The sequence below is a fragment of the Syngnathus floridae genome, chromosome 10 (genome assembly GCF_059516105.1).
Source record: "Syngnathus floridae isolate MCC-2025c chromosome 10, RoL_Sflo_1.0, whole genome shotgun sequence".
Lineage (NCBI taxonomy): Eukaryota > Metazoa > Chordata > Actinopteri > Syngnathiformes > Syngnathidae > Syngnathus > Syngnathus floridae.
In genome coordinates this window covers 7,740,584-7,755,122 of record NC_142422.1, presented here as the reverse complement: position 1 = coordinate 7,755,122, position 14,539 = coordinate 7,740,584, and the positions used below count along the sequence as shown (strand labels likewise).

At 37.8% G+C, this 14,539-nt stretch overlaps 2 protein-coding genes across 10 annotated transcripts in view; one reads left to right on the top strand and one right to left on the bottom strand.

Moving 5' to 3' along the window:
- The first annotated feature begins 3,542 nt into the window (after window positions 1-3,542).
- mc5ra (melanocortin 5a receptor) overlaps window positions 3,543-14,539 on the top strand; it is an 18,825-nt gene continuing 7,828 nt past the window's right edge. For 2 of the 9 annotated variants that reach the window (XM_088386348.1, XM_088386341.1), the window contains exons 1-3: window positions 3,545-3,870; window positions 11,285-11,387; window positions 14,149-14,347. In XM_088386348.1, coding sequence (XP_088242474.1) covers window positions 14,210-14,347 — 138 coding nt within the window. In that variant the 5' untranslated portion in view covers window positions 3,545-3,870; window positions 11,285-11,387; window positions 14,149-14,209. Of the gene's footprint in view, window positions 3,871-3,910; window positions 9,508-9,548; window positions 9,882-11,284; window positions 11,388-14,148; window positions 14,348-14,539 lie in introns of those variants that run through there. The other 7 variants (XM_088386347.1, XM_088386349.1, XM_088386345.1 and 4 more) reach the window with 6 other exon arrangements.
- On the bottom strand, window positions 4,659-9,880 carry mims1a (mitochondrial inner membrane scaffold 1a). Its single transcript, XM_088386354.1, has 4 exons — window positions 9,723-9,880; window positions 7,676-8,133; window positions 6,038-6,149; window positions 4,659-5,470 (listed from the first exon to the last, which is right to left on the bottom strand). Exons 2-4 carry the CDS (start codon window positions 8,092-8,094, stop codon window positions 5,189-5,191), a joined length of 813 nt encoding a protein of 270 aa, XP_088242480.1. The 5' UTR covers window positions 8,095-8,133; window positions 9,723-9,880; the 3' UTR covers window positions 4,659-5,188.

Sequence of the window (14,539 nt, the reverse complement as noted above, 5' to 3'; positions counted from 1 at the left end):
CCTATCTCAGCTGAAGTGAAAATTCTCACTTTAAAGTCAAAATTCTGAAGAATAAGTCAGAATTCTCACCTTAAAGTCAGAATTCTCACATTAAAGTCAGAATTCAGACTTTCAGTCATTTTGTTATGGGTAAAAGATTTTAAAAAAATAGATAAATCATGTCTGAAATATATGAAATATTAAATGCATTGAAAATATTCTTTGATGTTAATAATTTCAGGACATAATGAAAAAAGTTTGCTCGGGGTCAAAATGTGTTGTAATGAACCAAAACTAACAACAGCCCGAGTTTATGTACTGAAGTACCTGTATAAAAACATTCCACCTAATTTGTTCCATACGCAATAAATGTTTTGCTTCCATCAAAATTGGTTGTCAAGATGTTAATGGGAGCCATATTATGTTTGCAAATGCGTGTGTGATCTTTGATCAGATAATCACTGATTGTTTGTAGCTTGTAGACGCTCCGTGAGAAATGTCTGTATCTTGAGTTATTTTATCCCAAAAAAAAAAAAAGAAATTGGTTACTTCTACATTTTGAAGGTTAGTGACGAAATGAGAATGATTTTTAATTAGAAAACTTTCCCAACCTCACTTTTCAATCAAAACTTTTTAGTGCTGGTGTATTTTTATTCAATTTCAGTGTTGCCAAGTTAGGTTTGGGGGTCTTTTTCTTGCAAAATAAATTGAATATGCTGAGTTCTCTCTGATATGCAGCCTTGTGAAGGTCAAATTCGAGCTTCATCAGAAATCAAATTCTCTCTCATATCAGTCGTGTTTTTGTTAAAAACATGGGCATAGATCCTCGTGAGCTAGAAGCAAATAACTCACTCTGCCCTGCAAAGTAATGAAATGCATGAAGCATACGTCTTGGTATATTACCGTAATTGCCGGACTATAAACCGCATCGGATTATAAGCCGCACCAGCTAAAATTCAGGGATATTTCAGTTTTTTTCTTACATAAGCCGCACGTGCACACAAGTTTTTTTTACAAAGAAAGACAGTACATAGAAAGCCTTTTTAACGTTTTAATAACATACTTGAACATGTCCATAAGTACGCCGCGCCGCCGTTTAAGGTTCAAAGTAACCTTCTGAATAAAATGCATTAAAAGTTCACATTCATTACAACTTGTTTTTGGTGAGCAAAATGTCAGAAGAATTGAATTTAAATGCTGATTGATTGGGTTTTAATACAATGCAGATGGTCCAAACAGCGCCACTGCTTTGTGTAATCTCTGAGTGACATGGCAGAGTAAGAGAAAGGGTTTAGAGCACAGGTGTCAAACTCAAGGCCCGGCGGCCAGATACGGCCCGCCATATCATTCTATGTGTCCCGCGAAGACAAATTGTGCATCAAATTCATGTGTCATTACTAGAATTGCAAATTGTCTTCACTTTTAATAATATCTTTTATTTTTAATATTTGACCAGTTTTTACTCGTCTGATTTGAAAACGAGTTATTTGTCAGTTTGTTTTGTAGCTTTTACTGTATATAATAGTGTTAAGAGTAAAAGTGATCAAGTCATCACAAAAATCACGAATTTTTTTTATATAAGCCGCACCTGACTATAAGCCGCAGGGTCCAAAATTTTGGAAAAAAGTCGCGGCTTATAGTCCGGAAATTACAGTATTCAACAGCAACCTAAACTTATTTACAGACAGACACCATCTGGCAGGCAACTTGTCACAACAGTCAGAGGAGTGAAAGTACTTTGACTCACTTGTCTGCAGAGGGAAGGTGGCTAGGCCCTGCCTCCTGCCCTTTAAATAAAATAAAATTTAAAAAAAACATGAGGGGCACAACAACGCTGATGCTGTTCACATCCCTTTTTAGTTTGCCCTTTACCAAATACGACACAATCAAATCCTTTCAACTACATCTTGGCAGCAGTACCTGATGTTGAGAGAAGTCCATGCATTACTGGTCACGCAAAAAAGAAATAACTCTTTGTTCAAGTATTCCCCAAGGAAATGAAAATAAATAAAAATATCCAGTTTCATAATCAAACTATACCCCCTGGAAAAATCTTACATTCTCAAATTGTACACTTATACAAGTAAATGATGAATACTTAAACTATGGAGTCTTAAGTATTCTTCCAAACTTGCAGTGTGGAGGCGTCATGTCAGTTTGCATGTTCCCCCCGTACATGCGTGGGTTTTCTCCTGGTGCTCATGTTTCCTCCCACAAAACATACATGGTCGATCAACTAACTTGTCATAGGTGTAAATAGGATAATGAATGGTTATTTGTGCCCTGCCATTGGTGTATTGCGCTTCTTTGCCAATCACAGTTGAGGTGGGCTCCGGCAAGCCCACAATTTTTATTCAATTTTTATATTCCATACATCCATTATTTTAAAAGCACATATCAAATGCCTGTTCATACTGTGCAAAATATTGGCTTATAATAATGAATACTTGAATGAATACTACTCGGAATTAAATTATTTTTGATGAAACCTTAAGCCTATTACACTTTTGTATGTTAATGTTGGTCATGTTAATTTTTAACTTATAGAATTACTTATTTTCGGTGGTACTTGGTGTAAAAAACTCAGTAGTACTCAAGGTTGAGAAGGTATAGCTGCAGGAACACTGCATCCTAGTGGCGACTGAAAGAAAAGTTGAAATGTTTCGATGGATGATGGATGATAGGTTGATTTATTTATTATTATTAATTTATTATTTACTTGTGAGATAAATGAAGAAAGCTTTGGTTTAGCCTATTGTTAGTAAAATTGTCTTTGTAGATTAATGTATGAATAAATAAATAGATAAATAAATGAATACATAAATCCTGGCCTGTGTTTGACCCAGTCATCAGAGAGGTATCCTGTCACTTGGGTCATGTTTGGACACTGACTCCCACCCGAGGGACACAGATTGTCCTTCCTTCATGGCATCGCAGCCAGGCTGCCTCTGTCCTTTCTGTCATTCCTCCAGTATGGGGGGCCGACAGGTGCTTGCGCTGGGAGTGGGGGGAACTGGACTGTATAAACAGATTAACATTAGTTTAGACAGTGGAGGTCATTGTAACTGTTCTGCACTCACACACTACACTACACTATTTGGATGCAGTGTCGGTTGCCAAAAATGTGACCCCCCAAAAAATACCATTCATACTGAAAGATAAATTCAGAGTTTAACAGAAGAGAAATTAAATTCTGAGTGAAAAACTAAATCGATGAACCCACACCAATGAGTCAGCTGTGGTTGCCATGGAGAAGCCCAAAAGAAAACCAAGAACCTCTTTAGTGTCAACAAAAAAGATGTAAAAGTGTAATAGACCATATATAGACTATCATGAACAATCCTCTTTTTTGCTTTTATATTCATTTTATTGTGCATTTGGAGTCTCCAAGATTGTAGAAAACTGTAATCCACCTCGCCAGGTGTTGCAGAGATACTTTTATTTTCTGTTTGTGGGCTATTTTTTACTTCGTTCGGTTTGCTCCCGTTTTCTATGACGTACTGATATATATTACGTCACATCCTTTGGGGCGGGACTACCAAACAAGGTAATGGGTGTGGCCAACTGTTTCGCCAATCAGCCATCTTTATTACTCAGAGAGACTTTTGTAGTCCAAACAACTCAAGGATGCCGAAGTGGAAAGATCAAAATGTTCTGTTGTTGGATGCATCAAGCTACACAACTTATTGCACCGTCCTCCAGCATCAGAACCTCAAAAAAGCGCCCGGTCGAATTTCATTTTTCAAGCAGTGTTCCCACGTCTGTGGGCAAAGTCTTGCTTCTTCAAGGACGAGTGTTTCAGAAAGGTTTGCCAGTATAGAGAAAGACTCGCTGAAAGACTTTCTTTCGCTGATGGTTCGGTTCCTCCAATCTATGGACACGATGGACACGGTAAGCTTGAGATGACACAAAAATACAAACTGTATTTCACGTTCATATTATTGCGTGTCTATGATGCACTCGTTTTGATAGCATTAGCATCAGTCTTCCTGCTGTTTTGGGGGCTTAGTGCTCTATGTTTTTACTTCTAGTGGGTGTATTTTGAGTAGTTGTATCAGATGAATTGCATTGAAGGTGCTGTTTTATTCTTGGGGAACACAATAATGTGTAAAATGCATTCGTTAGCTTCTCACTAGTGCTAGTATTAGCTTACTGCGTAGCTTGACTGCAGTGCTTGTTTACAAGACATTAGCATCAGTCTTTCTGCTGACTTTGGAGCTGTGCGCTCTATGTTTTACTTCTTGTGGGTGTATTTTGAGATGAATTGCATCAAATGTGCTGTTTTATTCTTGGGAATACAATAATGTGTGAAATGCATTCGTTAGCTTCTCGCTAACGCTAGCATTAGCTTACTTCGGAGAAGATCTGTTCATAAATATTGTGAGGGGATTTGTTACGCCTTATGTATGTATGGACAAGTCTTCTGCTGCTAACATCTTTTTCTCAATCAAAACGTTTGCAGCGCAAGTAAACGCTACCTCAGCTAAAAAACTACAAACATGTTGACCGTAAAAGGGAGACGTACATCTTGTGTGGGATATTAGGTATCTTATTTGCATTTAAACCGACTTGCTCTGAGCCGCTCCTCAGAACAACGATAAAAGCATTGCTGTTCATGCATTTATATAGAACATAACTGAATGAGTAAAACAAAATAATGTATTAACGTGATGCGTGGGTTTTAATTGTTAGTTTCATTTATTATTAGTCTCACTCGTCGTACAGTATTGGCTAAGGGGTCAATGTCATATTATTACATAGAAAATGCATTTTTCTCAGTATGTACATTAAAAAAAAATGATACAGGGGCACATTGAGCCTCGAGACAGGCTTTGAGGATCTTGTACATGCAGCTGTAACAGGCATCAAGTTTAAGCTTGACAACAATCAGAAGGCTTTTTCTGTGTCATTCCTTTATTAACGCTTGATGCATTACAAAAAGTTAAAGCGCTGATCGCTTGAGCTGCTGTAATTACCCGAGGAGGTTGAGGGGTTGGGGTGCTTGAAGGAAGGCGTGCCAGGGGTTTGCCAAGCTGCTGCTTGGTCTACAATTAACACCGTACTGTTCATGAATGTGACTAATACGTAGACGACAAAGACATTTTCAGAACAAATGCATCTTGCTCATCTCCCCCCAGTCTAGCTCCAAATTACAGATTATTTCAGACCTTAATTAGATCATTTATTGAGGCACCACCTGCAATGCTTTCTAATCATTTTTCTTCCTAAAAAATGCTTTCCCCTCAGATACTCGGTCTTTGGTTTCTTGTAGCTTCTCAGACAGCTTGTCCTTAGTCTCTTCCATTTTCTCTGAGAGGAGTTCTTTTGTTTCTTCCATTTTCTCTGAAAACCTCTCCTTTGTTTCCTCCATCTTGTCCTGGATGTACTCTTTGACTGGCGGCGGTGTGGATAAGTAGCCGTGCTTTCGGAGGTATTGAACAGACAGAGACGTGCCCCCCAGAGTCACTGCGTATCTGGCAGGAGTGGCAATCTGGAAGAGGACAGACACAGACTAGTCAGCAGATAAACAATACACCGCCCACTCAGGCAGCATCCCATTAGCTTTGAAAGCTACGTGACAAATTAGGGACGGTTCACTTTTTAATGACTTGTCTACAGCAGTTGGGTATCTGGAGTGTTGTGAAAAATGAATCATCAGAGTAAACATTTTGTTAGGTGAAGGGATAGCTAGTTAACTAACTCCACGCATAACTGCTGATGTGAACCCCAAAATGCATCATTCCTAATGTCAACATTTAAATAACAGCTTGTGTTATTTAAATTCCCAAATGTAATGTACTTTGTGCTTTTTGGTCTACCATGTGTGCTGAAATTCAAACCCATTGTGGGGTTTATAACTAGCAGAAAGTTACACGCGCAAACGTCTGTCGCGTGAACCAAGTCTGAAAAAGCGTGCAACTAACTATACACATCGGTGTTAGCGAAATTAGCCGATTTGATCAACAGACAATTTCTCCAATCCAAAGTGTGATAAGTAGGTGTGTTTTCGTGTATAAAAAATGATCAGTGAATGAATGCACAAACGAACGTAAATTACCTTGTACATGGCGTAAGCAGTCAGAGCATAACCACTAGATGAGTCTCTCAATAGTCCAACAAGAGTTTCTGGCACATTGATCATCTCCAAGAATTGTACTACATTCACACCTCTGGAGAAAGGTAATGAAAAACATGTAATGATTTAGACTTATGGGTAAAACAAAGTTTCTACACAGTTGTTTTCATAATTATCATACACAATTATACTCATTTGGAAAGGAACATTCCCTTGTCAATCATCTGCCCAAAACCTACACATCTGGACAACTAAAAAAATTGAAACAACAAAATCTTAAAGGGGAAATAAAGATGATCTAGGTTGTGTTCAGGTCTGGACTCTGACTGGGCCATTACCAAATCTTAATCTTCTGGCAATTTGGGCCATTGTGATGCAAAAATATATTCTTGAAGTTTTTTTTTCTTGCCACCTCAACCCATAGCCAAGACTTATGAAGAAGCTAGGCAATTGTTATCAGATGTACACTATTTCGGAAACTTCATTGTTGCTGCCAGCCTTCCTTTGCTTATTTTCACCAATGTTCTTGGTAATGTCACTCACTCTTGTGTCCAATTATCAATGATTGTCTTCACTGCGTTCCGCGCTTATGGCCTTGGCAATTCCTTTGTACCCATCTCCCGTACGATGCCGTCCAACGAGATGATTGCTTTGATGAAATGGAATCTTTCTGCGTCTTACGTGAATGAACTTTATGCGAGGTTATTCAGAGGCAGTTACGATTAATTAGGATGTAGCTTGGTAATGTTGAACACAGCCATGAAAGGGTGTGTAAAATTGTGAAACCACATTATCCATTATTTTCTCTTGTATTTTTTTCAATTGACTTGCAAAGGTTATAGGTCACAATAATGGTGGAAAACATTTTTCATTTGTACATCATCACATAACCCTGGCATTTGAATAGGGGTATGGAGACCTTTTATATAAACTCTAAGTATCCAAGTCTTTTGACATTTGGTTAATTAACTATCCTGAGCTCATCTATTGAGTGTTTTTCAGTGACTGAATTTCTCAACTCTTTATTCAAAGAAACTGAATAAGAGTGATGCCACCTTCCCCGTTGGATAGACATTTCTGGTGGACAAGCGAAGTTCATCAAAATATAACACAGTAAATCGGATTTCCATCAGGTGGTGGTTTTGGTGGTGGCTTTTCTAGTCGAGATAAAATAATAGTGACCAAAATAGTCAAACCTGCCGTAATATAGTAAAAGAATATAAACCAAGACAAAATCATAGGTACAGAAATTGAAATCCCCATCAAGTATATTGCTTTTCTTCTGTAATTAAATCACAAAAATCCAAAATATTTTTTTAAAACAACATTCAACAACCTAAAAGCATATTTTGCACCTTAAAAATCATCAACAGCAGCAAATTAATTTTATTGTAAACCGAGAGCTACCATACAATTTTATTGAATGTGTAACTACAGCAAAGTGGCATTGATGTCCAGTTTTTGATGATGATCAGAGAGCAGAGCTCTGACAAATTGGCCACGTCTCCAATCATGGCTTCAAATGTATTTACATTTATTGTAACACGCTTGATATGCTTTTTTCCTCCATGTGTCTGCAAATTGTAAACTCTTCCATGCAAGTGCCATGAAATCACTTACTTCATAGCAGCATAGTAGAAGGTCCCAAACCAAAATGAAGACGTGAGGAGATGCACCGGGATCATCACCTTCCCGTACTGTTTGAAGGTCTTCTTGAATCTCTGAACAAGGCCAATGGACTTGTCCTGCAAAGGGTCTACCTCTTCAACACCGGGTCCATCTTTGTCTTGCTGATCTGATGTCTGAGATGAAGAAGTGGACGTTTCTCCCCCTGGTGGTTGATGTTTGGGCTGATGGGCCGCCAAGCTGGATGATGTCGAGAACCAATGCCAGCCTGCAGGGTGCGGAGGGGGCAGGCGGAAGACGCACCTGCACGATGAATGTGGCGAGTCATGGACAGCTACGCACGGCAGCAATTGACGCAGTGCTGCCGCCCTTCGCAGTGTGCCACGAGTGATGATGTGCGGCATTATCATCATCTTTCTCCCTTTTTTATGGATGCCACCTTCACCAGCACACTATGAAAGAAGAGGAAAATTGCACAATTAAAGTTAAATTCTGTTTGGCTTTTGCCCTTTTAAAAGATGTTGCAATTCGGCCTTGGTATCACACTTTAGCAGAACACACCAATTTTGTATCAAGCAATGAGGCGAAATTGCAAATAGCTTGCAACGAGTTCAAGATGTATCCTACTTGCCCAAAGGCAGCGATGATAGGTTTCAGCTCACCCACCACCCTGATGAGGGGGAAAATAGAGGGACGCATCCACAGAAAGGAAAAGTTCTAATTTAAAATATACATATGGTCGAGTTAGCATATTTTTTTTGCTCGTCTTATTTCTTGAATATTGCTTAAGAGTCGGATGTGTTTTCAGAGATGTTAATGATGTGTTGAAACAATACTTGTAATCGTAAAAAAAAAAGGGGGGGGGGGGAGCCAGTCAATGCCATATTGAATCTTGATTTGATCATGTAACGATTACGTTGAACTCTGTAGAAATAGAATTCGACGAAATCTTTTTGAATTGCCCTGCTATGATTCTAAATCGGCTTGGAAATGTGGAACTAAAAATGGCCAAAATGAGGCAAAACACCCTCCCATTTTATTCTCAATGATTTTAACAAGTATTTTATCTTTTACAAAAAATAAGGTTGAACCCGATAGTAGTCAGTTTTTTGGAATTTGGGTTTGGTGAAGATTTGTTTACTTCAATTTTTGAGCCTCAATGGCTGTGAAACTAATCATACAAAAGAAAGAATATTTTGGAGAATGTTTAAGCTGACACCAAAGATAGAACGTCTTATCTCCAAACCTGGGAGCTCAGCCACTCTTAAAATTTACTATTTAACTTTAACAAGCCAAATTTCCTTAGACGATTGCGTTAAAAAATATATGAAACGTGTTACACAGGATAGTAATATATTCTGTAGGACGTTTTGAAACAAACTAACTTGTATGTGTGTCATAAAACACAATGTCAAAACGGGTAAGTTCTAAACCATGCCAAAAGTTAAGTTGTATGTCTCACTGGTTATACGACATTATTATGAAAGGACGATTTGATACACGCACAACCAGGAACAAAAGTCATTGAGTGAACTTTGACTGGGATTAAAAAAATGTGGCGGACTGTTTGAGGAAGCAGCATGCACCCATTCCATTCCGTTATCCGTCAGCTACCCAAACTAAGAAGAAGTCCTCCAGTTGCAAATACTGTACATCTATCTTTGAATACGCAGAGTTTCCATGTCGTAACATGTTATGGCACAGCTTCCAACCGGAAATCACAACACTGTTGGCTAACTTAACATTCACCAGGAGTTGACATTGGTCAGCTCGTATTTGGAGGACAAGTGAAAGGCTCCTTTAACTTCTAAATTAAAACATACTCGGTACAAAACTGCTATGTTTAGGCGTCGTTCGTTCTTGTTGCAGAGCCTCTCACTTGGAGGTTTATTTTCAATGCCAAATCTCAAAGTGCTGCCAACTTTGAGATTTGGCTTTTGGTTAGCACATAGCTAGCCGCTAATTGGCGATGGAGCGAAGATGTCAACATGTACACTTCTGGGTAAAATCGCGATTTTAAAAAGGAGCAGAGCTCACTTACGATTTATGTTACGCGTTGGAGGGCCCGAATGGCACTAATCTTCAATCCTGAACGCCATGTCAACCTGCTCAGGCACTGTGGCGGTCATGGACCACATTTCTGTCGAGATGAGAATGCACGGCGCAGGAGTACTGTAGCACAACCCGCTGTGTATCATGGGTAACGTAGTTCTCCCTTTGAATGCCAACTTGCATCTCTTCAAATGCAAGATGTAGACTCAAAATAATGAATAAAAAGAATACTTTCCCAGTAAATTACAATTATTAGACATGTGTTTCCCAGGAGCTCTTTGGGCGTTTATGTGTTGTTTTATCGCAACGTCCTGCTTTAAATACGGCCTCTGGGCAGCAGTATAACCTAAGTCAAGACTGTTTCTCTTTCGTTTCTCCAACATTTCTCAGACCAGAATTGGATTTCTCAAAATTACTAGTTCCGTTTTCTCAAAGATTGTGTGCCCTGTGACTTCCACAAACGCCGGATGAAAACAAGAGAGCCACTTTGATGAAAACTCTGAAGCTAATGTACAATAGATGAAACAGATGGGAAGTGGGGATTCTTTATCTGATGTTGTCACATTGTCTATCCCTGTATGGAGGACCGAAAGAGCAAAAAATGAATAAACAAATATATGTTCAGATTCAGAAAACGTGTCATAACCGAAAATCTGCTTTGACATGGCTTAACACACAAACAAGATATTGTATTGATACATAGTTACATCACCTGTTATTTGGTTGTTATTTTATCTGTTTAAAGATACAGGTAATTATAACGGAAAGCATGTCTTATGAAATGAAAAACCTTGTCATAGTGTGTTCATGATAATTCCAGTCATGTGTGTGCAAATAGACAACACGTCATGGGAGTATTTCTTCCAAGTTATGCCTCAACTCAGCTGGAAACAAAGGATTTTCCACTTTGACACAAATGTTCTTTGAATACAAGGCTTCCTTTTAATTCCAACCAATCACAAGACACATAGGGAGCAGTTGGATATAGAAACGGTGTTTTAGATAACATTTTCTCTCTCCTCCACGTCAATAAGATGGCCCTTCTAACTATCAAAAATAATGATTACAAAAAGCACAAATGAAAAAGCAAAGTATGAAGGTGAAATGCATCCCAGTTACACTCCATCTGTTTTGTTTTGTTTTCAGCTTAAAAATCACAGTCTCAGATGTCATTGATATATTTCTTTTTTACATTTATGCATACTGCCCAAGACAATTCAGGAAAATTGCTTTAAATGAATATATAAAATATTCCTGTGCAGTCGAGTCTGACGACCCCTTTGCCCCCAAGACCCATAATTGATTTTTTGTTAGACGGTCAGTAAACTTAATTACCCTTGAATATGGAGAGAGTACTATAATTAAAATCAAATGTATCATTACACACGTCACTATATAATAAACAATCAGTTGTTTACATCTAGCTACTACCGTCCACCGTCAAAAAGATGACCTATGACATCACACACACACCAAACACACAAGCTCTATCCCGCTTAATAAGCCAACCTTATCTCTGCCCTTCCCTCTGAAACGCTCACTGCATTGCAGCCTCATCCTCACGAATCCTTTAGTCTGATGGTCAACAGAGGAACAATTCAGTCAGTGCACTAAGCCATTAAAGAGAGGATTTGAGTCACTTCTCCTGCATGAGGTGAGTCCATCTTTACTCATCAGTGTACTTTTAAACAGAATAACTTCTATTATTTTGTCAAAACTGATCTCAATTTTGTGTGATATTAATTTGATTTTGTGTGTGTAGGTTAAAAGACTTGGGGTATGCAATAATAATAATAATTCTATTTTTTTCTATCAATTTGTTCAGAAATTATTTCAATAACTGCAAAAAACAAGGTTGATCGTTCTTTTGCCTTTAAACTTACTTTGATATAGGAGCTTCTCATAATACACATGACAACATGAACTGAACATGGATAATGATCCAAATTACAGTACATACTAATCTAGAAGGATAAATTATATATATAAGTATATATATATGTTTTCTGCCCAAAAAGTTTATATATATATATATATATATATATATATATATATAAATATACACACACACACATAATGGCTACCTATCTGTCTGCATTGCTTGCTTCTTTCATTCCAATCAACAAAGACCGTGGGTGGAACACCAGCAATGTTTCTTCGTTTGTAAAAAAAAGAAAATCAGCTCGGTCCTACTTAGCAACTTGATTGAACAGTAAATTCATAAATAAATAAATAAATGGGGGCAGTTAATGCTAACTAGTGTATAGACTAGCAAATAGTGTATGGTTTTTGCAGTTATCTAGGTTTTTAAAGAGAACACACAATAATAATAATAGGGTCTCTAAAATGTTGGGGCTCCTTGAATTTTCTTAATAGGCTGGCAAGGTTGCACTTAGTTATGTAAGTTCCCAGTAATAAGAGCCGATTCTCAAACTGTGACTGATTTCAAAAGTCACATTGCTGTGTTTCCTTTTGAGGTTTGAAATTCCCCATTTTTTTTAACAATGTTATTTTGTTAAGAATTCTTTCATCAATATTCTTTGACTAATGTACTAATTGCAAAGGAATGAGCTGTCCCTAATTAAGCTGTTGTTGCAGAAAATCTAATAACCTCCAATTGCATTGCACATTTTCATCTCAGTTTATGAATATCGAAACATCAATTGTATTTTTCAAAACATTAGTATAGACAATGAATGTTCCCTGAAAACTGACCAGCAATAAACAATTCTGGCAGGATGCATCACAATATGAAACAGCTGCCTATAGCAAAACATTCCCAAGTGGTATTCCTGCATTAAACAATGGCGTATATGTGAAAATGTACAGACTCGAGATTTCTTGCTTGACAGTGGCAATGACGTTACACACCCTGGACTGGGTCAATGCAAGGCCACAATCAGTGCAGACAAAGGTTCTCGCTCACATAACCACCCATGGACAATTTAGACAATTCTATATATATGAAGAAAAATACTTTGACAATTCTTTGCATTGGAAAGTACTACGGCACATTAAAAAACTCTGCAGGATCTACTTTACAAGTCATGAGTTGAGAGAGTGTTAATTTGCCTACAGGGAAGTTCCAAGTGTCTCATTGATGAGAAACAGAATGCGGACACAAAGTCCCTCTTTTACTGTAACACACCACCGTTAAGCTTTTTATCTTAACTGATAACTGCTAGATTTAAATGGTTTTGGACACTGACACTGGCATTAAGACAATGTCTTAATTCACCATCTCACTAAGTTTCAGCTCAAATGAAACAATCAAGATGAGATAAGTGTATCTGTACATCTTTATCTTCTAACTTTCACTAGAACATCAACATTTCTTAGTAACCATTTTAACTAGAATCTCCATTTTCTCCTTCACAAGGGGCTGGTTTTAACCGTTAAACGACATACTAAATGTATAATCACAAGGGCCATCACTGTTCTGTCTTTTCACAGTTTGGCAAATGGCATAGTTTCAAGATCATGGTTAGATTGACATTTGGTTCACGAAGTTTATTAGTTTTATTGTGTTAACTCTCTCTTTTCAGTAATGAAAGATGCAGATAAGGGCAACGGCAATAGTTTGAACAGTGTGAATGTTTGTGCTATAAAAATATTATTAGTGTAATGGCAGTAGTTATTGCTTTGGCACCAGTGGAGGAGCCAGGGAGGTTTCTTTAAATGCAGCTGGAAGTTTCATTTGTACCGTAATACTGTTTTTTTGTGTGTTACACTAATTGGAATGTGTCAAATGAGTTGACAAGTTTTAACAAGTCGTTAGAAAAAGCACATTGAAGCTGCATTAAATTGATATTTTTATTTATTTTATTTCATTTTATTTTATTTAGTTTTTATTTATATTTATTACATTGAAACCAAAGAACAAAACATGATTTCAGACCCAAGCCTTAGTTTAACAGAGAAGTAAACTCTTTCTCACAAATACCTACAGTAAAATAATAATTCTAATCATCAATACAAAGTACGTACTGTCATAGGATGGATAGTTGTGACTCGCCCGTATTTCACTTCGAAACTGACTGTGCCGCTGCGGCCCGTCTCCGCTCTTGTGGCTTTTTCTTCTAACGCCAGTAATTTCCTATACTGTGAAAAAAATCTGTGAAGCAGCGAGGCCGTGAAAAGTGAACTGTGATATAGCGAGAGATTACTGTATTACATTTGATTGCTGTCATTTGAATGATGCATAACTAGTTATGCGTAAAAACCAATTTGCAGCATGCATTCATGGGCCAAATAAAACGTGGAGGGACAAACTGACTTAGTCAAATGTAGTTTACTCAAATAGCTCAGCAAATGAGTTGGTACTTTAAAATCACTCACCTGTCTCTTACTTCAGTCTAAAGCAGAGATCATATTATATCCCCAAATGACACTGTGACATGTACTGTCTCTGTCAGCCTACAATAAAATGCCATCCTGACTTGAGCGACAGTGATTTGGACCAGAGCTCCTATAGGGATGAACGTGTCTCTCGGGTCCTCCTACAAAGAGGAGATGTTCATGGGCAACTCTACTGTGCCATACACGTCCAACTCCAGCCTCCCAGACACGACCATCAAACCTGTAGCATGTGAGCAAGTCCACATTGCTCTGGAGGTATGTAAGTGCCTATCTAGTAATGTGATATTTTTATGTTTCCACCCAAAAAATTCTTACGTAACACATAGTATAACTGATAACAATGAAAATAAAATTGTCATTTGGTTTGTTTTGTCTGCCATGTCAGCAGCATCTGTCAACTCAAAAACATTTGAAGCTCAGTCGTAGGAATAGCAGCAGAACTGCACA